The sequence below is a fragment of the Jatropha curcas genome, chromosome 3 (genome assembly GCF_041381405.1).
Source record: "Jatropha curcas cultivar XTBG-Jc1 chromosome 3, XTBG_Jcur_1.0, whole genome shotgun sequence".
Taxonomy (NCBI): domain Eukaryota; kingdom Viridiplantae; phylum Streptophyta; class Magnoliopsida; order Malpighiales; family Euphorbiaceae; genus Jatropha; species Jatropha curcas.
The window spans coordinates 29,225,916-29,250,367 of record NC_143153.1 but is presented as its reverse complement, the minus strand read 5'-3'; the positions used below and the strand labels follow the sequence as shown (position 1 = coordinate 29,250,367).

At 27.0% G+C, this 24,452-nt stretch overlaps 2 protein-coding genes across 2 annotated transcripts; both read right to left on the bottom strand.

Annotated features, from left to right (window-relative positions):
* Nucleotides 1-5,240: 5,240 nt before the first annotated feature.
* Nucleotides 5,241-7,991, bottom strand: LOC105640003 (transcription factor bHLH25). Its single transcript, XM_089718728.1, has 5 exons — nucleotides 7,895-7,991; nucleotides 7,475-7,565; nucleotides 6,617-7,228; nucleotides 6,074-6,445; nucleotides 5,241-5,914 (listed from the first exon to the last, which is right to left on the bottom strand). The coding sequence occupies exons 2-5, from the start codon at nucleotides 7,511-7,513 to the stop codon at nucleotides 5,840-5,842; spliced, it is 1,098 nt and encodes a 365-aa protein (XP_089574854.1). The 5' UTR covers nucleotides 7,514-7,565; nucleotides 7,895-7,991; the 3' UTR covers nucleotides 5,241-5,839.
* A 10,833-nt stretch (nucleotides 7,992-18,824) lies between these two features.
* Nucleotides 18,825-21,045, bottom strand: LOC105639913 (transcription factor bHLH18). The gene is made up of 5 exons (XM_012224107.4): nucleotides 20,908-21,045; nucleotides 20,734-20,786; nucleotides 20,056-20,646; nucleotides 19,595-19,966; nucleotides 18,825-19,436 (listed from the first exon to the last, which is right to left on the bottom strand). The coding sequence occupies exons 2-5, from the start codon at nucleotides 20,767-20,769 to the stop codon at nucleotides 19,362-19,364; spliced, it is 1,074 nt and encodes a 357-aa protein (XP_012079497.2). The 5' UTR covers nucleotides 20,770-20,786; nucleotides 20,908-21,045; the 3' UTR covers nucleotides 18,825-19,361.
* Nucleotides 21,046-24,452: the final 3,407 nt, after the last annotated feature.

The window sequence follows — 24,452 nt, the reverse complement described above, 5'->3', positions numbered from 1 at the left end:
TATTACGAGAGTTTTATCTGAATATGACACGCGGTCTTAGGATGGAAACACGTGTTAAAAAATAAAACACAAAATTTCATTTCAATCTTAAGAAAACGAAGTCAGACCAAGAAAGTCGAAACCGGGCTTTGAAAGAAACAAACCAAGACTCGTTGTTAAGGGTTAGATTGTTTTAGGCTTTTGGCTCACTAAACTGGGCTAGGCCTGATATTGCAGGCCGGATAGACTTGAGTCTGGGCATAGCCCAAATCAAACCTAGCCTGAATATTGCGTAGTTGTTGGTAGTTAGTAGTTGGAATATATATAAGTTTAAATTTTCAGCACTTCAGTTATAATTGTGACAGTTAGTAATTGAATTTTAACACATGGTTATAAAATATAAAGATTTGTTTATTGAACACCCGAAATGAATGACTAGGAGTTCAATGTCAAACTTCCAACTGCTCATCCAAACAAACTTAATGGACAATATGATCTAAGTGAAGAAGATCATTGATTCAGAAACAATTTATACCTAGTACTTACCCTTTCTTTGAACTCCAGGTCTTTGCTATAAGAGTTTGATGCATTGTATATTAGGTGATTTATTTATAAAGAATGTTAGAATAACATATATTAGTTAGAAGGTTAATAAGAATGTTAAAAGTGTTGAAAGTTAATAGCTCTAAATGACAAATTTTTAATTATTTTAGCAATCTTATTGGTAAAGTTTTTTAATAGCAAAAATTTTATATTTTAAATTATGACACGGTAGTTAAAATTCACAAGAAATGTAATTTATTTTTTATTGAATGAAGTTTACGTGATCCGTTGTATATTGTAATTCTTATTTTTCAATTAAATTAAATTAATAGTACATTTCAATTTTAATTTTCGTTATGCTGTTATAATAAAGTAGCTTTACAGGAGGGTATAATTAGAATCATTGCATGAAGCGACATGTTCGTTCATCTTTTCCGTATCAAATAAAAATGCCACTTGAAAAACGTTTTCAAAAATTGGAAAGAGGTAAAAGTACAGCCTCTCCTGCCCTTTCTAGAATTTTGACTACTTTAAAGTTAAAGTCAAATAAAATAAAAAAAATATGTAGCTAGGTGCTTAACCTAAGGTTTATAGGTATTCTGAGAGAGTAAAAAAGTCATACCATTAATCAAAAGCTATGATGAAGTCAAATTTTGGATGCTAATTTAAAATATGATTGGATCTCAATTTTTTATGAGCCTTAAACAAAACCAGCCCAGTTTTATTGGGTGCCAGACCATATAATTCTTATTATGGTCAAAGAAGATGACTTATCAACAATTGGAAAGGAAAAATTTTGAGTGTTGGAATTTATTTGTTAATGTTCAATAGAAGGCAAATTATTTACATGGAAGTCACATATTTGATTTTTTTTTTTTTTTTTTTTTTTTTTACAAAAGAATATGAGTGAGTTATCGTGGAAAAGAAACCTAATGAAGTATTAAAATGACCTAAATGCATTAATTAAGTGATCTGCTGCAAAATTCTTTTTTCAAAAAAAAAAATTGAAAATAGAATTCTAATTATAAAAACTTTATTTTTTAAAATTTTTATGTTTAAATACTTTGAATTTCTAAAATAAAAATAAAAGATTTGCAAGGAAATAAAACATACATTAATGAAAAAGTTTTTAGCAATAAGATTGAGAAGCAAATCCACTCATTAACTACTAAATTTTTATTTTTTTGATTTATATCACTCGTGCTACGTCAGATTTATAAGGAGAAAGTGTTTTCAACAGAAATTTTCTTCATTTACAATAATCAAATACTCAACATCTTATTTAACGCGCTTTATTCCGTTTTACTCAAACCAATCTCTAGTGGTTAACTTATTTATTTATTTATTATTCATCTCTGGTGATTAAATTAGAAAATAAATTTAATATAATGCATAAAACTTGATCTGTGATACCAAATCAATTAAAATTTTTAAAATAATTTTTATTTGACAGGCAAGTTTAAGACCAATCCAAGACAGTAACTTGAACCGAAATATCTTGCAAATTTGAAGGCCCCAAAACCGTGGGAAGGATTCGTCTCAAATGTCAAATGTTGGCAAGGGCAAGGGCAACCCCTACCCTACTACCCAACAAACATTCAATAAATCTCACAAATCCTAACCTGAATTAATATTAGTAGGACTATATGGAAACTAGATAGGGATAAGAAAATTATTGAAAACGACTTGAAATTGAAAGTATACGACATCTATAAATTTTTGGCATAATACATCAAAATACTCTGAACTTTAGGAGGTTTTGGAATTTCAGTCTATGTTGATATTTTTATCAATTTTACCATAACTTTTTTTAACCTTTTGTAAGAATAGTACTCTTAATTGCAGTTAATGATACAATTGCAAATAAAAAATTTTTCAATCCATTTCTAAATCATTATGTTACACTGATAAAATTCAAAAAATAAAAATTTCAAAAGAATTCCACTAGTCCAAATGATATTGTACAAATTAAATTATATTTTATGTATTTTATTTCATATTATCTTATCTGTATGTTAAGGATTAAAAAAAAAAAAAAAAATCCTAGTTCTTATAATTTGCTGGATTGATAATATAGCCAAACTATTTTTGACTTAATAAAAAATAAACAATTTCTTAATTATTTTAGTTGTCGGTTTCAAATATCATAATTTTAAATCTACAAATATGTTACCCCGAAAATGTGAATATAATTTAATATTCACAGAAAACTTGAAATTTTATTTTTATTATTAATTAATTTATTCAATAATAAGTTATTATATTTAAAAAATGATGGAAATAATTTTTTATTTGCAAGTTCATCAATTGATTACAATTGAAAATGCTATTGCTGTAAAAGTTCGAAATAGGATAAAAATAACAAAAATAAAATCAAAATAAAATAAACTAACAAAAATTTACAAAGTTGGAAATATTCTGATAGACCAGACGATAAAATTTTCTTCAAAATGGTCTTTTGGTTGTTAAGAAAGTTGTCAACAATTAAGGAAAAAGAATTTCCCCTCTAGATATTGCACATAGATATGATTTTTGGACATTCACATTTATTAGGAAGGCAATGGGGCACCGCCTAAGCTTCATCTACTTGTCTTGAAGCAGAGGAAACAAACAAAATTTACTTTATGTTATTTCGTTGTTGGTCCTTTTTCACAGGTTAATACATTCCATGTAAGATCATCTTTATAGTTTTACTTATTGGAATTAATTTCAAACCCAGAACAATAACGTATCAAAAAAGTTGACTATGACCCATTTTGTTCTCTTAAAATTGCACTAAATAATTAAATGTATGTAATATGTATCTTTGTACAATTTTAAAATTTTTCAACAAATAATTTTGGAATCATATTTACAAGTCATTATTTCGATTTTAGTTGAAATATATTTTATTTTGAAATTGAAATAATTTTAACATGACTAAACCCACATTTTTCATTAAGAATTCCAGTCAACTACGGATTTCATGATACCTACATTTTGGAGTTTTTCGTTAAGCCACAACTTTTTTTTTTTTTTGAAGGACCTTAAGCTACAACTTAATTTGTATTTATTTTACAATTAGAATATATTAACTTTATAAAAATAATTACTACTAAATTGTTCTTTTAATGTTAAAATATTTTAGTTTATTATATAACATATTAAAATAATAAATAATATATTAACTTTCAAACATATATAAATTCACTATAATATATAAAAATAATTATATCCTTAATAGTCGTTTTTATAGTAATAACAATTGCTATTAAAAAAATTTTATAATAACCAACGTTTATCCAATGATAGCTAAAGTTATGAGCTACCAACTATCAATAATCGTTAACACCAAATGATTGAACTAACAGGCCTTTATTTGAATGCATTAAGGTGGGAAACAAAGAAAACATATCTCAACTATACATGTAGATTGCCATCGTATAAAGAATTTAATATTTTGCTCTTATACAAACGTTCAAAAAGTTGAAAAAATTAGATCACCGACCATGAAATACACTTGTTATAAGTCAAAATTCCTCAAAAAATTGAATAATTTTGAAGCGTGTTGGGTTTATATTCGACCAAATTATGTTGATTGCTATAATCCTTGTATGGAAAAAAATGGACCAGACAAGACTCAATTTTTTGACCATGTACCCTTCAAATTATGCCGTCCAATTTTGGTCGGTGCTTGGGTTGTTATTTTTTCATCTACCGGCCAAATTACGGACAATTAAAGATCTTCTTTGAAGGGTAATAAGAAAAAAGAAAGAAATGACCATTATATATCTTCTTGAATTTTAATTCAGATGTAAAAATGAAATTTTTATCTATAAAACTAATTAATATTCTCAATTTGTCATTATTGGAGTGACTTTATGTGTTAACAATCCTTATTATGAAACAAAACAACACCTACCCAAATTAAAAAAAAAAAAAAAAAAAAAAGAAAATTGGGATTGTTTGAATCAATACTGTGATGGTATAATGATAAGCTTGTCTGTTTAAGAACTTATAAAAACATATCAACTCTTACTACATGTCTGAGCCCTAAAATATTTTGTAAGTATTTTAAATTAAAAAAGAATATAATTAATTAAAAAGAATATAATTAATTAAAATTAAAAAAGATAATTAAATTAAACATTTAATTAAGATGGTGTTAATATATTTTTTAAAGTTAGAGAGAGGTACTTATAAGCATAAGCACATGGAGCTGGACAGGATGTGCCAAAAAGTCTAAGAACAAGGCAGATCCCATTATTATCTCATGTGGGGACTACAAGTCGTTTATATACAAGCTTGTCGTTGTTTTTATTTAGATTATTCTCAAGTGGAACCTTTGATGTGTCTCCAACTCCAACTGTAACAATCATCCATTGTAATTGTAAATTGTACTAATTAATGGTTGATTTGCACAACCAAATCAATTTATATAAAATAGCCACTAGCTTTTTATATATATTCCAAAACCAAAAGTCTAAATGTGAGATTTTTTATCGTAAATTAATTTTTGTTTTTCCATTTATTATATTAGATTTATTTTTTTATAAGTCCAATATATCCTGGCTGTGTGATTTCTCTGAGGTTACGGCACTTGAGGGCCAGTCCATTGAATTTGAAATAGTTCATAGAATGTTAATGTAAATGAAAAATAACAAAAGAGGAAGACAAGAGAAAAAACAAAGGAACCACCTGGTAGGTAGTGCAGCTGAAAAGTTGAACCAATAGAGGAATTAATCAAGAATGTAATATTATATTATTGAATCATAACTACAAATACACGTGAAGATTAAACAAACCCTAAACAATAAAATAAACACTAATAAATGGGAAATTACAAACCAAACCTCTTGAAAATAAAAATATGACTAAAAAAAACCAGTTTTCGTCTCTCTCCATCTTAATTTACAAAGATAAAACACTAGTAAAAGGGAAAGGAAATCGAGAGCTCTCTATTACATTTTTTTTTTTTCTATTTAAAAGGTAACCTTTCCAAAAAAAAAAAAAAGAAAAAAAGAAAAAATTCACCCCCTCAAAAAAGCTGCAGCCTCTAGGTCCCATATTCAGCACGTGGGTAATTAAACATGGTCAACGAGTCAACCACGCAAAAAAACAAAACAAGAGCTTTTAAAAAAAAAACCCTTCCTGCAAAAATGGAAACCTCTAAGCAATATCAACAGAGGGAGAGAGAGAGAGATTATTCACTGGCCATTGTTTTCTTTCTAACAGGAGGTTTAGGAAACAAGTGAGGAAATTAAGTTAACTAATATAGAAGTTTATTATGCATAAGATCTTCTTTTTCTTGTTCTTGCAGTTGCACGTTTTTATTACATCACATGTACTTGAGTAGAGCTTGTCTTAGGTTTCTCACAACATCCTTCATTGTCATGGAGAAATCACTGTCCATCTGCAATAAGTTATCAAAAATACAATATATGTTTCAATAAAATTTCCAAAATGTTCTTATATATAGTATATATTATCATTCAATTATGATATTAATTGGCAGTGTAATTATATATATATATATATATATATATATATATATATAAACATGCTATATTACCTGAGCAATAACAGTTATATCAAGAGTGGAGTTTCCAAAAGGCAAGACACTGCTGTTGATAACATTTAGATGAAGCTTTTCTACTTCACTAAATATTTTCAGTAGGTATCCTTTCTGCTTTTCACAATGGATTCTAATAAGAACATCCTTTTCTGAAACTCTTGCCTCGATTTCTGGTAACGGTTGGTCGCTGCAGCTATCACAGTTCTCATCGGTCGAGGAAGACTCATCATCGGCATACACTTGACATTTCTTTACGAAAACTACTGATTCCATATTTTTCCTGGCAGATTGTTCTTCAAGTGTCTTTACACGTTCTTGTAATTGCTTCAGGTACTTTATTGCATCGCCAAGAACAGATGCCTTATCCATCTATAAATCAACATTACAAAATATATATAGAAGTTAGTGCAATATTTTAAGAATCTGCTGCTATTTTCTTTTACATAAGATTAATTTTAATAATCTTTTGAGTTACTTTATATATGTATAGCCATAATTATTGATGGATAGAATTAAGTTGCAAGAATCTGAAGTTAGTACCTTTTTAAGACCTGGGACAACGGCTGAAAGAGCTATAAATCGCTGGCTAAGCTTTTCGCGACGCTTCCTTTCTGCTATGACATGATCTTGAGCATGTGAAAGAGTTCTACTCATTGCACCAGTCTTTTTGTTACCCTGTGGATAATAAGTTGACCCAGCTTGACAGAAAAAACTAGAATTGTGGTTTGCACTTCCATTAGACCCCACGAATTCACTTTTAGGCTTTATTATAGTACTGGTAGTTGAATCTAAGCCATAGAATTGTTGCGAGATGGGTGCAGGAGATGAATTATTCAAGTTTTCGAAAGAGATAATGTGAGAAGAAGAAGAAGGAGAAGCCTTTGAAGAAATGATTTGGTTATTACTATTATTGTTATCAGTTGTAGTGCAAGAACCAGAATTCCAACTATTGGTTTTCAGTTGTTTTGTTGGCCTTTCAATGCTGGTTTGAGAATTTTCTTGAATAGGTAGTGTATAATTGAAGTTCTGTATAGTTTGGGGACTGAAAATTTGGTCATTCGTTGAAGAAAAGGATTGAAAATCAAGATCATCAAGTGCATAATCAAGAGGATTCATTTGGTACGGATAGTTAAAAGCTGGATCCTCCATTCCCTGATAATATAGAAAAAAAAAAAGTCTCAAAAACAAAGCATAAACTATGTAAACTCACTTAAAAAGAAAAAAAGAAACAATTTCATTAATTAGGTCTAGATATATATGATTTATAATTTCTTGATAAGAAAACTATAGATCCTAATATAATCTTTTTCAGAAATATCTGAGATTACGAGCTCCAATTTTAAGAGAAAAGATAGAGACTAGTTAAATGGAAAGAAAAATGAAAAAAAAAGGACTTACAAACTGATCTGGTAGCCATTTTGTTGATGAAATATCCATTAGAGCTAGCTTTGGTTATTTCCTTGAAGAAAGACCCAGATGAGTTCAAATTCTGAAAGGATTAAACAAGAAAAGTACCCATAATTAAAATTGAATCCAGAAAAGATAATTAATCAGAATTCAAGATCTTTGAGGGGAAAAAAAAAACATAAAATTACAGAGCAAATGAAGACTAAGGAAACTAAAAATAATTTGGAACCCAAATGAAAATGGAGACAAAATAAAGATTCAAGAATCTAAAAGAGAAAAAAACAAAAAACCTAAATCACTGGAAGCTATATGCATATAGATCTTGAGACAATACCAGTTAGTTAGCAAAGAATGCATGTTCAAGAAAATTAAATTTGGGCAAGATAAGTAGTGAACTCTTGAAAAGCTTACCAGTTAAATAATAATTAGAAGACTCCAAGGAATGAAAGGAAGGAAATTGGTTTCTTTCTTGCACTTTCCAATGGAGGCCGAAGTACTCAACTAAAGTAAAGAAAGAAGAATTTTTGCAGCCTCTTTATAGCGGTACGGTACGCGCTTGCAGGACTGAAGTTATCGAATTCCCACGTGTGAAAATGGTTAGCCTTCTTAGTTTTCTTTTTCTTCTTTCAATTATTCACTGTTCATATATTGGCTGTCTCTTAATTTCTCTGTCTCTCTCTCTCTCTCTCTCTTCTTGTTGGTCTTTTGTTGACTCTGCTTAATTCTTCCTCTTTGGCCGTTCTGTGTATGCGTTACATTAAGACAGGACCCTGCACTGTTGCTTATGCAATCCAAGGTCAAAGCTCATTTTCTTTTCTTGAACAAATAATTAATTCAATTTCAGGGGTACCATGGAATGGTGTGAACAGTGAATAATTTGCATTTCATTAATTAAACAAATATATATATATATATATATATATAATTTTGTCATATGTGATGTATGATTAAAAATTTATTTATCATCTCTCTTTCAAAGAAAATGGACTTAGCCATATTAAAGATCACATAAACATAAATTTGTAAGTTTTTAAAGAAGAATTAGAAATGATTTTTATATCAATTTTGTATAATTGTGTAATTGAAAGATTAATGTATGTTTAATTATAAATAAATTTATTCTCATCTTATATTGATAATAAATTTTAATTTAGAATTTTGTAAAGCTATATATTACATCACCTTTCAAAATCTTTTAATTTCAAGTAAATTATTTAATTTCAACTGGACTTATTAGCTATACAAAATAAGTATGTGACATTAGTTAACATTTGATAGCTTGAGATAGAAGCGGGTAGGTACTCAGAAATTTTGAACTCTCCATATTTGCAAAATCCATTTAAATACCTGTTCATTGTTTATATTTGAATTCATTAATAATTTATTATTAATTCCAAAATCAAAGTTTTCATATTAACATTTTTACAATATGAATTTAAATGAATAAACACGAGTAGAATACTTGTGCCTCTGCTACGGAATCCAATAGAAAATAGATAGTAGGAATCCAAAAAATTTAAATTACCTGGAATCATATTTAGACTTGTGAAATTGTAAGTTAAAAATCTAAATTGAAACCTAAATAAAAATATGTATATTTTTTAATAGAGTTATTGCGAAAGGTAACATTATTAGTGACAAATACATTTATTTAGATAAAATTACTCTTGTTTTAGCTCCACCTTTTAACATACTTCTAATTTATAATGTAAAATTTTATATTTAGTTGAAAAGCCTCCTCCTCCTCCTCCTCCTCCTCCTCCTCCTCCTCCTCCTCCCTTGGTTTCCTCCGCCAAAAAAACCTCCACTGTTTCTAGTTGTATCCTATATCTCTCTTTCTATCTAGTATTTACAGCTAGCAATTTTGCAAGATCAATAATTTATATGACCTCTGCTGATTTGAATCACCTTGGTTTCCATTACCTAAAAAATTAGTTTTCATCTCATTTTCCCTTGCTTGGTCTCTCCATTAAAATGTTTCTTTTCTTTTTTTTATCATAAATAAAGTTTGGAAGTCATAAACTAGTTGTGTTTGTATACGCTGGCCAAGCCATACTGAAAGGAGGGTGAGCAATGTGCCCCTCCCTTCTTTAAAAGAAAAAATTTCGAAAGCAATTAATTTTAGGTTGGAACTCAAGACCTACATATTTTTAGAGCTCTATATTCGAAACTTTCCCTTCCCAATTTCATTGTTTATGAATATAGCTTAATTTGCCTCGCTCAATATTGAATTTGAGAATAATATTCAATTTGCTCAAAAATTAATTTTTTTATATAATTTACCCTCTCAACTTGTATTAAAAGAATAAAACACCCAAATTTTCATTGAAAAAATGTTTCATTATTTTTAACTAATAAAAATTATTTAAAAAGTTTAAAATTAAGAAGAAAAATTATTAAAAAACATAACTATAATTATAAAAAATTATAGTGTCTTATCTTTGATTTCAAAAATAACTAAACAAAATATTTGATTTATATGAATATTTGGTTAAAAAAAGTTTATCATTTTTTTTGTTTAATTATTTCTTAATTGTATTTTATCTAAATAAAATATCTTGTTATTCTTTAATTATATTTGATTTAAATTAAAATTTTTGAGTAATAAATTGAGTTTTTTATTTTTTTGTTGCAAGTTTAGGGGTAAATTGTATAAAAAATTAATTTTAAGGCAAACTGAATATTGCTCTCAAGTTTATAGAGCAAATTGAGTTTTATTCTTATTGTTTAAGTTTTAGGTTTCTTTGAATAGTTAAATATTTATCGGCTCCAATTTAAATTTCTAACTTGGCTCATGTTTGTATATCTATAAAAATTACCCTATAATGGGTAAAGAAAATTGAAAAACTCAAAATTGATTAAAAATGAAAGAGCAATAAGAGGTTACATAAACAAAAAATCAATGAAATTGTGATGTTTTCCGGTGAACTACATTTAAGTAATTCTTGTGTTCTCTTGTAAGGATACATATTAATTAACAAAAAAATTCCAACTTCTCTCCAATTATGTGGGAAATGGAAATGGTGAACAACTAACTAACATTAAAATTAAATTAGTTCTTGCAACATGTGATCGACTGACTGTCAAAGAGGTTTATATTATTTTTTAAATTTAAACTGTAAAACAAAGTCATTAGGAACATGGGGAATTTGGAAACTGAGACGAAGGTGCACCTCTGTCATGATAGTGGTTAACGATTATATAAGGGTTTAGAATAAAAGTGTTCGATGCAAATAACTCTTCGATTAGCTGTTTAATATAAAATGACAAAAAAAATATGAAAGTAAGGAACAAAATAAAAATAAGTGATGAGTATAAATGTCATAAAGAAATTATAAAACGCTCCTTAGGTCTGTTATAATTAATTAAGATAGTGTTTCAACCCTATCAAAACACTAAACACTACTAACGTTATCTCAAACTTAATAGTCCTATCAAAATACTAAACACTATTTCAAATATTTTGCTGTCGAACAGAGCTCTAATATTAAGAAAAAGGAATATTTAAGGTGTAATTGTGATTATTGTAATTATTATTAAAACTATTATATTAATAATCTATACAAATATTTAAAAACTCAAAATATAAAAAGAAATGTGGCACAATGTTAGGATATTAACATATTCACGTGGCATAATATTAAAATATTATTTTATTGGTTGAAAATAATTTTTATATTTCAAAAATTATTTTTAATATAATTGATAGAAAATTTGAATCAATATCATTAATTGGGATATGTTCTATGATAGAATTGAGTTTGTATTTTGTTTTATAGAGGGAGAGGGCGGTGCTTCTTACCCTATTCTAAATCAACGCAAACTTTGATCCTTTATGAATATCAAGAAAAAATTATTTTTTATGGACATTATTAAATATAATATATTATTAGATATTTGGATTCTTGAAATTATTAATTAACATAATAATAATAATAGCAATTTGCATTTATAAATATTATATAATATCTGCATACGGGATGAAAGAAGATGACTAGTAGTAATTAAAAGTTAATAATTTTTTTAAAAAATAATTTTCACATATTTTAATTATAAAAATTTTTCAAAATGGACAAATAATACTCCTTGCAAAATCTGGCCATAAAAATAATTTTTGTTTCTTTGTGCTTCCTCCATAAAAAAGCTGGCCATATTCATGCAATTTAACTTGCAAAATCCATGCAATTAAACATGTATGAGTAATAACATTGGGTGACTCACCCTGCTGCCTGCTGCAACATTTCTTTATACAATGCCTGCTTTTTTCATAAAGTAATTTTATATGCAAGCAAATCCTTTCCAGGTATAGATTATAAGCTTGCTATTAGTTGATATTTTCACTCATATAAAGTGCGAGAAGTTTTGAGTTCGCGTCCTTTCGACTATAAATATTTTCATCAATTTGGTGAATTCAGAAAAAGACTACCCCCGTTTTACAATCTGCAGTGTTATTTCGACCCATCGAACATTCCAATTAATAAATATATAGATATAAGCTCCACGCATTTCATCCCTGCGGGAGAATATCTTGATTAGAATTGTAAATGTGACAAAACTTGCTAAGATCCCAACTTTAAGCTTTTTTTTTATTTTTTATTTTTTTTGCATATAATTCCAAGGCCTTTACTATTTGTTGTTTACCAAAATATAATAACAATCCTTGACTATTTTTTTTACCCTAAATTTCAAACTCAAAATGTAAAATTGATTACAATTGAAAAAAAAGTCAAAATTAAGCCAAAGACATACAAATATAAGGGAATAGAGGAAAATCTTTTTAAGAGATTGTATCCAATGTTTCTTAATTAGCTAAAATCTAACTAGAAGATCAATGCGAAATTTTTTTTTTCTTCAAATGAATCTATATGTTTTGTCTTTTTTCTTACTAATACAATTTATTTTGTTAAAAAAATGAAAGGGAGTTTGGCTTTTAGAGAATCTATATTACCACCAAAACGTATAAATATTGACTATTTAACGAGAATAATATGAACCTACTCCATGTGGTCCAATATAAAAACATGTTATGTGCATATTTTATGGCCAACCATTATAAGAAATTCAAAAATCAATTCAAGTTTTAAATTCTACCGGTTGGAATTCGTCTCCTTAACTACATTTGAGCTGAAATTCAATTTATTTAGTTTTTAAACGAGATAAGTTAAATTTAAGTTTGGTTAATAATAATTAAAAAAAAAATATTGTGGCTCATTATAATATGGTCAAGCCCTTGCTTAATCTTGTTTGCAAGCTCATTTATTACTATCAATAAGATTTGATATTTAGATAAAAATAACTCTCTCAAGTTGTTTATTGATAGTAGAAATATTTATATATAAATAACTACAAGATAAGTATCTCAAACTATCTAATAATAGGTTTATCAATGTGCAAGTTTGAGATATTTATCTTGTAGTTACTTGTATATAAATATTTCTACTCTCAATAAACAACTTGAGAGAGTTATTTTTACCCAAATGCCAAATCTTATCAATTATCAAATTAGTTTAAGAGCTTCATTTTAAAGCTTGAGTTAAGTTCTTTTATTAAATGAATTCGATGAATAAAGTCAAACTCTATTCGTTACATTTATCGAATGAACTCGAGTAATTTTTCTTTTTTCGGGTTGGACCTCAAATAGCAAATGTACGACTTAACTTATTTATATGATTTTCGAAGGTAAGAGTTTGCTAACAAAAATATTCATTTTCTTTATAAATTTAAAGTTGAGATCTTATCTATTTATCTATTCTAATCAATAGTAAATTATTTATATTATTCTTGTTGATTTTTTTTTCTTTTTCTAAAATTATAAGAAATGTGAGGTTTTAAATTTGATCAGGACCCTTTGCTTTACCATAGCTCCCTCTCTTTTGGTTTTTTTTTTTTTTTAGTTTTTGTTTTCGAGTCACCTTGATATTTTTTATCATGGAGGTTCTTTCATTCATTTTAATCTTTTTCTATAATTTTTTTTAATAATTTTCAGATTTTTGATCGGTCAAAACAAATGTTGGATTTAGTCTTTCAAATCTATCATATATTTAAGTGTTTTTGCTATCTTCTTAGCGAAGCTGTATGCTTTTTATTTAATGTGTTTCCTCTCACTCCATAGAGTTGTACTTCGTTGTGAGAAATTCTTATGTGTGTCAACGATTTTTCTTTATTGGTAATTCAAAATACAAGATGAATTGTTGATTGATTATAGTTGGGAACTTTAGATCTTAAAGTTTAGGTAAATTTTTTTATCGATAGTCTGATAGTGTGACATGTTCTTTCATTAAAATTTGATATTTTAAACTCTTTTGGGAGTATCAATTATTTTTAACTTTTGTAGGAGAGTCGGGTATAAAAAATTTATGAAAATACAATATTCGAGACAATATTGTAGAAAATTTCTTTTGTTTTCTTGTTTCAAGAAAAATTAATCTTTATCTAGAAGGTTGATATCTTTGCGAAGATCATCTACGAACAAAAGATTTTAATCTTCTATATTTGTAAGAATATCATAATGTATTCAAATCATTTTTTTTTATTAATAGTTTCTTTAAAAAAAACTATCTACAAATTAAAAAATAAAATAAATTATCTACACCAGAATCATTAAATTTACGAAAAATATATGAGATTTTCCATTTGAATCAAATGTACATTACTTCCGCTATTTTTTTTTTTTAAAAAAACTCTCCATCTATTTCTTTTCTTTTCTTTTTTTTTTTTTCTTTAGAAGGACCAACCCAACTTCTAAATACTTTAATTAGCTGTTGTTTTCACTAGAAAAAGTAGAATGATTAATTAAAGGATTATGAAGATCTTAAGCTACAATTAATTAATGCCAATAGATCACTAACGACAAAATTATGCATAAATTCATATTTAATTATAACAATGAATAGTAAAATTAAGGTTTAAATTTAGTAATGCAACTGTCTTCTTAGGCCGATGTAGATTTAGATATATATATATATAGCCAACAATTATAATTTTATTCATTTCATAATGGTTATCGTGCCGAGAAGAAAGGAGAAGATTAAGACCTAATAATAAAGTAATTAACCTGAATTTAATTAATTAGTTTTATCCAAAATTAGAAAGCTAAGGTTTATTTATTTAATAATATAATAATTATAGGATATGTTTTCAATTTCATCTAGAGAGTCCAAAACTGTGCGTTCTATGTGTTCCCATCAATCTGTCAAATTATTTAGATGTTTTTGTTTATTAATTTCCCTGTACGTATCCAATGAGTTGTAACAATTAAAGAATTGGTGAATCACATGATAAACGTGGTTTTGAGTTGAAATCTTCGCCAGGTAATCCTTATTTAGGATTAAATTAGTAATGTTTTAACATTAATTAATTAAACTTAATAAATGTATTAATTACCTTACAAAAAATAATAATAAATGTATTAATTAATATCTATGAATTGTTAGTTTGATTTAGGGTAAATGTGGAGAGTGTTAACATTAATTACCTTTACCCTTTGTTATAAAAAAAAAAAAATCGAATTGTTTCTGATATTACTATTAAAAATATTATTTCATATTAGTTAAATTATAGTATATATATACGCACATATGTAAACCAAAAGCCCGAAGATATTTCATATTTTATTTATTTATTTATTTATTTTAAGATTAACGCACTCAACTAAATAAATAAATATAAAAATTTCCATAAATGTGAAAGGATGCCAGAGTCGAAATCTTTAAAATGAAGGAAAACGATACCAACCCTAAATTAAACTGATGACTCACCACCAAATTAATTAATTAATTAATTAATTATTTAATAATTAGCATAAATCTAAATTATTTATTTATTTTTAACTTCAAAAGAGTTCATTTGTCTTCACAGAGTTGAAAATCAGGCCTTTCAATAATCTGAGAACACGTTGACCTTCTAGACCTAATAATAAACCATTTCTATAAAAATAGTCATATTTAAGATTTTGCATATCAAGTGTTTGTATCTGATTTTAAGTGTCCACATTTGGTTAAACAAAGGACAAAACGGCAGCTCGTTTAGCTTCAAGGCTAGAATTTGTTTAGGGTTGGTTTGATTTAATACTACGATTCATGATCAATGATTGAAGGGTTAATTGTCAAAAATCATAGCTTTCAACATTAATAATAATAATAATAATAATAATAATAATAATTACTAACGAGTCTTAATCCTTCAATTTTGAGATATCATTAAATTTATCAAATATTTTAAATAATGAATGAGAATACAAATACTCATTGAGTACTAACTTGAGATGGGAGATTGTTGATCTAAATAAATTCTTAATTAATACTAATATATATATATATATATATATATATATATATATATATATATATATAATGAGATTGTGATCAAGATTCTAATTCTAGTTTCTATAGGTTTCAAAATGGATAATATTGAAGATATTTTTCTTTTTATATGTGGATCCTACAGTGTGGACTTACAATAAAATAGTGGATATAGTTTGAAAACATAATAAATTTTTTGCTAATAAGAAAAATTAAAGCGGAAAGAGCATAAATTAGTCTTAATCAGAAACTGTAATGTTCATTAGATTACAGGAATTATTTTCTTCGATTCAGTTAGAACTCTTCCTTCTTTATAAGATGCAATCGTATCATCAATGTATCACAAAACATTCTTGCAGATATGCTTATGTTTATATATCATACTAAATCTTTTCTTTTCTTTTCTTTTTTAAAAATATTATTATTAGTTAACTAAATTATATTTGTATTCAGGTCCATTTTCTAGTAATTTGAATGAAAAAATTAATATTAAAAGTTAAATTAAGTAAAATCATTTCTAGTAAAATCTTTGGTAGGAAGAAAAAAAAATTTTAAGGTTATCAAAACCGAATTTATATAAAGACCATAAAGTGAATAACAGCTACAAATTGCTATTTCCTATAGCAGTACAATTTCAGTGTTCTGTCCACATGATTAAATCCTTCAAATTAAACAAATGATTATTATTTTTATATAAATGATTAATGCTTAACTTACTTATATAAATGATTTTTTTACATTCTATGCCATGATTTAAATTAGTGATATGAACTCGAGAGCTGAAACTAAACAAGAGCAAAGCCGAAATAAATATAAAAAATATATATATTAATAGAAAATTTTTTATTAATTAATTACTGGAGTTCTATTGTATTTGATACAATTAAAAAATTGAGCATCAGTTCCACAATAATTCCTTGTAAAAAATGACAAAACATAAAACTTAAAAATTAATTAAAGGTCTTAATCATGAGTTTAATTATTAAACTTTAAAGAGAGAGAAGTTGACAGGTCATGCCTCTAATGCTGAGTGCTCTTGTACGAACACCTTCTCTGAATACTCCTCCTGATTTATTGGAGGGGTTAATTTTAGGGCCTTTCTTAATTCTCAGGCACCAAAATGCTTTATCAGAGTCAACAATGGGATGTTTGCTTTTAATTAAGTTTAACAAAACTTTACTCTTTAATAACCACTTGTTTTAACTCCTTTTGGATTTTCCTCAAGTGGGTAATATATATATATATATATATATATATATTTCTCAGATAGTCAAACACAAAGTATTCACATTGAAGTTAACTATGATATCTGTCTGCAAAATTCAATCCCTCATCAACAAAATAAAGAGCAAAGCAAATCCACTAGGAATCACATTTTCATAGGTTTTTACTATTAAATAATTAAGCCAAGTTGTATTAAATAATTTAACTATATAGCGAAGGCTTAATCTTTATCTTCCAATCATTTTTCTCCCAATTATCCTGAATATGTAACATTAACACATATGACATGTGTGAAATTTTCAAATTAAAATATTTTATGAAAGTGTCAATTGCGTATGGTCTAATTACATATATATGAAACGTAGGAGATGGAGATCCCAAATTTAAATCCTCTTGACACAGTTTTTACCAATTTGATGAGATAAAGTGAGAGTTAATTATTATATAGCTCACATAGTCATTTCGATCTATTTAGCCTTCCAATGAATAAAAAAAAAATATTCAGAAAGATTAAAAGTTGAACTGTTCCTGAATATTTGAAAGCTTCCTCTTATTATATCCATGAAAATTTTAATTGGCAGCCCAAATAAAAATAATTAAAATAACTAGGTGATAACAGAATTAATTAAGAGAATTTACAGAATTAATTAAGAGAATTTTCAAAATTATTAAGGCTTTGAAGTGAATAATTTTTATATGAGTTACTGTATCGCATGACTTGTGAAGATCTACTTAATTGTCGCAATCAATGTTAAAAGGAACATTAACTATCTTGATAAAATCTCATTTAGTTTGATATTCAAGCTTGTTTAATAAATAAGTCAGAGCTAAATTATGTAAAGTTCAACTAATTATACTTGTAACCAAGTAATTTATTTTAGTTTTTTTATGTAATTTTAATTGATTATACATATGATACTAATTTTTAACTTTTTATACATTTTATCATAAACTATTAAGAAATGAATATTTGGTATTAAGTATTTTAATATTTTTTAATTTAAAATATTTTAAAATTTCAACAATTATAATATATATCATTGTGTTTGTAGCTACAATTTTATGAAAAAATATTTTTAGCTTGATTTGGCTAAAATTCTAAAAATGTAACTGGCTCGACTCATTGTTGAGAGGCGATTAAAATTCGTCTAATAAATAAATTGAGTTTAAACAAATAGTGATATATAAATTTGAGCTATGCTGCTTTAATTTGAAATGAAAACAATTTTTAAGTTTTAGTTGAAATTAGTAAATATAATTAAGGTTAATGTTTATATTTTGAAAATCTAAATTAAATTTTATAGTTGGATAATAGGATAGAACCTAACTATATGTTATCTAGGTTAATATTTTCACTTGTACAAATACCACCTGGGAAATCGAAATCCTGGAATCATGTGCACTGAAGAGATTTTGTAGATTCAATCTCGAACCCTCCAGCTGTAGTGTATATATTCTCTACTAAAAAAATAAATATAAAACAGAATGGCATCAACCATATGTAATGTCTAATCTAGATGAGCTGCCATATACTCTTCGAGAAATTATATATATATATATATATTATCAGTAAATTTTTATTTTATTAATGAAGTAAATAAATTCTTTCTGTGAGTTTCATAGATAAACCGGAATAATATTATGGTTATACAGTAATTGTATCTATCTCTTTTAAATAATATTTATCAAATTACTAATTACTTTTATAGAGAATTGTAGTTGAACTTGAAATTTCTCACAGATCTTGTATAGGAAGTGAGACAACTAATCACTTGCATAAATAATAGGATTATATATTATTGAACATTGCACATAAATAATAATGATAATGACACACAATAATCTGATTTATATTGAACAAACCACTGATAATTACAATGGAAAAAGAAAAGAAACAAAAAGCTAATAAAAAAACAGATCAAATTAATTTCTCAAAGAAAGTGTTCTTTGTCTTCTCTCCATGAACAATGACTTGCCAACATTTTCTGGGTTCTCCTCAATAAGCAAGCACACACCATGTGCAAACAAAGTAAGACAGGGAAAAAACATTAATCAACCCTTCAAAAAACCCTAAATACATAATATATGTCCATGGGAATTATATATGAGTAATGCATAACATGGTCAACAAGTCAACCACGTAAAAATACAGACGAAAAACCCTAATAATCCCATGGGAAAAGAAGCTTAATTAATGTATTTTGGTCTAGACAAAGTGGAGGAGATCAGATTCGAGGCTTATAAGGGTCAGACAAGAAAAAAGAGAACTTAAAGTTTTCCCTTAAGCAAAATATGTAAGTCTTGATTATGGATTTACAGACTGCATTGCAAAAAATGATCACTCAAAAACCTGGTCACATAAACTTCAAGAAAGCCAATCTTAGGTTTTTAACAAGATCCTTCATTGCCATGGAGAATTCAGTATCCATCTGCACAAAATTAAAACATGATTATTAATTAATATGTATCAAGGCTAGAGTCTAGCATTGATAATATCAAAAAGTATACAAAAAAAAAATAATAATAATAATAGATTGTGTTTATGGGTAATTAAGCATACAAAAACTTTGAACTTAAAAATAATTACCTGAGCAATAATGGTAACGTCAAGAGTAGAATTTCCAAAAGGCAAGACAGTGCTATTGGTGATAGATAAGCGAAGATTCTCAACTTCATTTAGTATTCTCGGTAGAATTCCTTGTTGTTTGTCACAGTGAATTCGAATAAGTACATCCTTATCGGAAGCTCTTGCTTCTATCTCTGGAAGTGCTGAATCAGAACCGCCATCAGAATTCTCATCACATGAAGAAGAATCATCATCAGTAGAAACCTGAGATTTCTTCACCAGAACAACTGATTCCACCGTTCTCTTCTTCGTCTGTTCTTCGAGCACTTTCACTCGTTCCTGAAGTTGTTTCACATACTTTATAGCATCTCCAAGAACTGAAGCCTTATCCATCTATAAATACAAAAATAAGCACAAGCTTCAGTTTATTACTATTGGAGAAGTCTCCAGATCTGTAAAAACAATATCAATATTATATATACCTTCTTTAGACCAGGAACAATGGCAGAAAGAGCTATGAATCGCTGGCTAAGCTTTTCTCTTCGCTTTCTCTCAGCAAGGATGTGATCTTGAGCATGTGAAGGACTTCTTGTCATTGAATAAGGTCTTTTATTATTATTAGTAATTCCTTGAGGAGCTTTTGAGATCAAAGATTGAAAATGCATATTTCTTGGAGAAGCAGCCTCATCTTTCGGCTTTACTGTAGAGTGATCTAAAGTCATAAAAAACGGCGGTGGATTGGAGGTCTCAAAAGAAAGAATTTGAGGTTTTGGCGATTGGTGGTTAGCCGTAATCATGTTAGAGCTCCGGCTGTTGGTCTTATGCAGTTTACTAGGTTTTTCTGGACTTGTTTGAGATGTTTCTATGGAGGAACTGCTTAAAGTTGTGGTGGTGGCGATGGTGGCCGTGGCCGTGGAGGTGTTCTTGGTGTTGAAATTATGGTAGGATGTGTAACTTTCAGAAGAAAAAGATTGTTTGAGGTTTTCTCCTAATGCAGTTGCCATATTTTGTGTGGTCAATTCAGCAAGAGAGTTCATATGGTATTCATGGATTAAGTTGTAATCATCCAAATCCTGTAATTAAAATTGATAAATTAGTCTCACAAAAGTTAATTAAGATAGAAATTAAAAACATATGAACATATATATATATATATATACCTGATCGCTAAACCATCTAGCTGATTCAATCTCCATTAAGGTTTAAGTACTGCCTGCCAAATAAATCAAAATCAAGAATTAATGTCAGAAACACTAATTAATCTCCATGAAATTAGCAAAAAGAGACTAAAGGGTCATTATAAAGTTTAAAACTTGATTAATTAATTTAATTACCTGTTCCAAAGGAGGAGCGAAGAACTGAAACTGGTTATTGTTTGTTTTGAATTTTGATCAAATGGTTCACAGAAGAGAAGGTTTGTTTAGGGTCTTTATAGCTGATGCATCAATTCCTCTCTTATCCCACGTGTGAAAATTTTGTCTTCATCTAATTAGAAGTGCAGGCTGCCATTTTTATTCTCTGTCTCATTATTAGTTGACGTGAGGTGGAATCATGAATTCTTGATTTTAAAGAAAGACCAACTTGATTTTGGTTGAGATTTCGAATCCACAGGAATTAGAAAACAAACATTTTTATATTTTATATTTCCTATCCAAGTCTTTCTGCCAACCTTATAACCCCAAGAATTTCAATAATTGCATTTATCTTCTAGTGCCCCAATTGAAAATTTTCGACTCTTGATGTGATGCTGCTAGCTATGACTTTTCTTTGGTAATTGATTATTTAGTTTTATTGATTTACCAATTATTTAGTTTTGTAATTTTTATATTATATTATGTTTCACTAAGGCAATAAATAAAGTCGAGCCAAGCTCCGTGGGACTGAAACTCGACTCATTAAAAAAAAAAATTTCATCATATTATCAATATCAACAGATGGAAGAACTTATATATTTAAAATTCAATTTTAATTTGAGTTTAACAAATTAAATTTGAGTTCAGTTAATTTACAATTTATAATTAAAAAATTATTTTTTTATTAAAAGAAAAAATCTTTTCACAAACTCAAATTTAAATTTGAACTCGAACCATTTATTAAATGAGTTTAATAAGAAATTCATTATACATTTAACTAGTTTCAAGCAACTTATGAGAGATTTAGATCCCTTACCGCGTTATGTTTGATGGATAATATAATTTGATTCTATTCATATATGTAGAATATCCTAGAGCTAGCCAAACATACCCATATGATTAGAAGTGTAGAGATAGAATGGCCAAAATGGCAATTTTGAGTCAAGGCGGTAGGCTTGTGTGCATTGCTGCGAGGTAGTTCAACGAACAAAATAAATTAAGTCAGGTGATGTCACCACTTTGGTGAAAGAGATGCAAGTGTTGTTTAAAAATATAAATGAGATGATATATCTAATCTCATAATTTATTTTCAGGGGGAAATTAATAAATATTATAAGTAATATATGGTGAAGATTAGCCTATTTGGATTAAATTATTAACATTTTGAAAAATCATCCTCACTCATTCGTGCCGTAGAAGGCTATAATTGTGTGTCCAATTAATTTTTTAGCTATCAACTTTGAGCCAAAGAAAAAGAAATTGAAAGAGACTACTCTAACTCGTAACTATCAATTCCATTTTCCTTTCAAAATAAAATAATTAAAAAAAAATTATCAATTCCATTTCCAAGACGATGATATATTAAAATGGTTAAGCACCTTAAATATGACTTCATCACTCAAGTGAGTTTATTTATGCATGTGACCATTTCTTCTTGCCAGCAACCCTTTGATAACTTGCAAGATTATGATTTATTTTATTATTTTTTTTTTTTTATGAAATGTATGTTTTCTATTTTTTTTTAATTGACCAAAATACATTAACTTTATAAGACAAGTTTAATATATGTTTTAACACTTCCGGATCGAATTGCATTTATCAAATACTTATTAAATAATTGAAAAATATATAAATTTATATATATTTAATAGGTGCAAGTTTTTACATGTTCAAATTTTAATTCAATTAGTTTAATTTTTGAAATTGAAGTTTATAATTGTCAAACTAAAAGTTGTAGATGGAATAAGATTTTTCTAGTTACGTGTTTAATCTTTTTAATTGCAGGATTAATTTTAAAAAGACATAAAAATATGTTTAAAAAATAATTGATTTCCTTGTTCCAAAAAAGAATTTTTGGTACATTTGCCATTAATAATTACTTAAAGTAATAGTTCACCACTTCTTTTGTCTCCATAATCCTCTTTTATATGTGTGTAGATATTGATAAACTTTCAAGACAAAATTATTATAATCCAAATTCTTTTTAGGAACAAAATTATTAATTAATAATTTTTATTAGCAACAAATTTAATTGCCTCTGATTCTATCTACACACTCTCATAATTTTTATTAGAATATTAATAATAACAACATTTAAAAAACATTCTAGAATTGGCAATAAATTAATATATTTATTTTTCTAATGTAACTCATATATGAGCTATTTTCCCTCATGCAAAAACAATAATTAATAGGAAAATTGAAATTCGACTTAGTTTTTTAACATTTAAATAATAATAGATATACATCACAGGAGAAAGTTATAATCAAATGAACATGATAACCATGATCTACAAATGATGAAGGAATTATACGTGCATTTGATTATTATTATTATTATTATAAAAACAACATATACAAGTAAAAAACTCAAAAAAAAAAAAAAGACATATCAATATATTTTCGAAAATTTGATTAAAAGGTAAATAGGTTAGCTTTGCAAAAAGATTTAAATGTATTCCTACAAATAATAAAATGTATACTTGTAAAATAAACCATATGTGAAAACTTAATGATAATCTTGAATGAAAGATCAATAAGGCCACAACCAACCTAGATTCTCATGATCTTCAAACTATTTTTAATTCTTATAAAATCAAGTGCTTCAATCTTCTTGTTCAAACATACTTATTAGTGGCAATAAATGACAAATTATGGTCTGCAAGGCTAACTAATCATTGAAATGTCCAAATCACTATGGAATGATAAACTTGGTCGTAGAACAATAGTATTTTTTTGGAAAATTTTTAAAAGAGAGGAACATATATATTTCTAATTTTTTAAATTGCTAATTCATTTAATTTAATAAAAGGATTCAAGCTTTTTACTCTTTTTTTTAAAAAAATAGGGTATTGCCAAAGACGTATATTTTCAAATTAATGATAATTATGTGTGAATATTACTCTTAACTATATTAAATTAACAAATTGAAATATACGTATTTGTTTTGAAAAAGAAAATTGTTCATAATTAATTTGAAAATTCCAAGAATTGTTAGCTTTCGAAGATGGCAAATTTCATTCCCTTAGAAAAAGCAAAGGTAACTTGAAACTGGATTTAGGTTTACAACCAAGCAACATGTGAAAATAGTTCTTCAATTAGATTAAATTAATTCAAATAAACTAATCATTTATTAACTGTTAAGGAATGATTATTTATATGTAGAGATACAAATGCACCCATGTGGAGATCCACATTGCAAGTACAAATCTAGAGTAGATTGTTTTAATCTATATTAGAGATGAGATAAGCCAGGCACTTACATTAATTATAATTATTTGTGAATTATTGAAAATTTAATTGCCAGATAATTAGTTCCAAATTAATGCAAATTGACCAGCTATGGATGGAATTTTTTTTTTAAAATTTTATAATAGGTAATATTGGATATTATTTAATTTAAGATTCGTTTGGATAAAAAAATAATTGATCTCCAAAATTTTTGGCATTGGTGGGATATGGGAGTATTTTAATGCGCACGAATTGGGTATCACAGTGGTTTCAAGAGGGAAGGAAACACCTAATTT

Excerpts from the sequence above, each read along its gene's own strand:
- LOC105640003 (XM_089718728.1), bottom strand. The coding sequence starts at position 7,513 with ATGGATATTTCATCAACAAAATGGCTACCAGATCAGTTT. Across the intron at positions 7,229-7,474 it reads AATGGCTACCAGATCAGTTT|GGAATGGAGGATCCAGCTTT; the intron begins GTAAGTCCTTTT and ends CTATATTATCAG. Across the intron at positions 5,915-6,073 it reads ATATAACTGTTATTGCTCAG|ATGGACAGTGATTTCTCCAT; the intron begins GTAATATAGCAT and ends AACTTATTGCAG.
- LOC105639913 (XM_012224107.4), bottom strand. The coding sequence starts at position 20,769 with ATGGAGATTGAATCAGCTAGATGGTTTAGCGATCAG. Across the intron at positions 20,647-20,733 it reads CTAGATGGTTTAGCGATCAG|GATTTGGATGATTACAACTT; the intron begins GTATATATATAT and ends TTTTAATTACAG. Across the intron at positions 19,437-19,594 it reads ACGTTACCATTATTGCTCAG|ATGGATACTGAATTCTCCAT; the intron begins GTAATTATTTTT and ends AATTTTGTGCAG.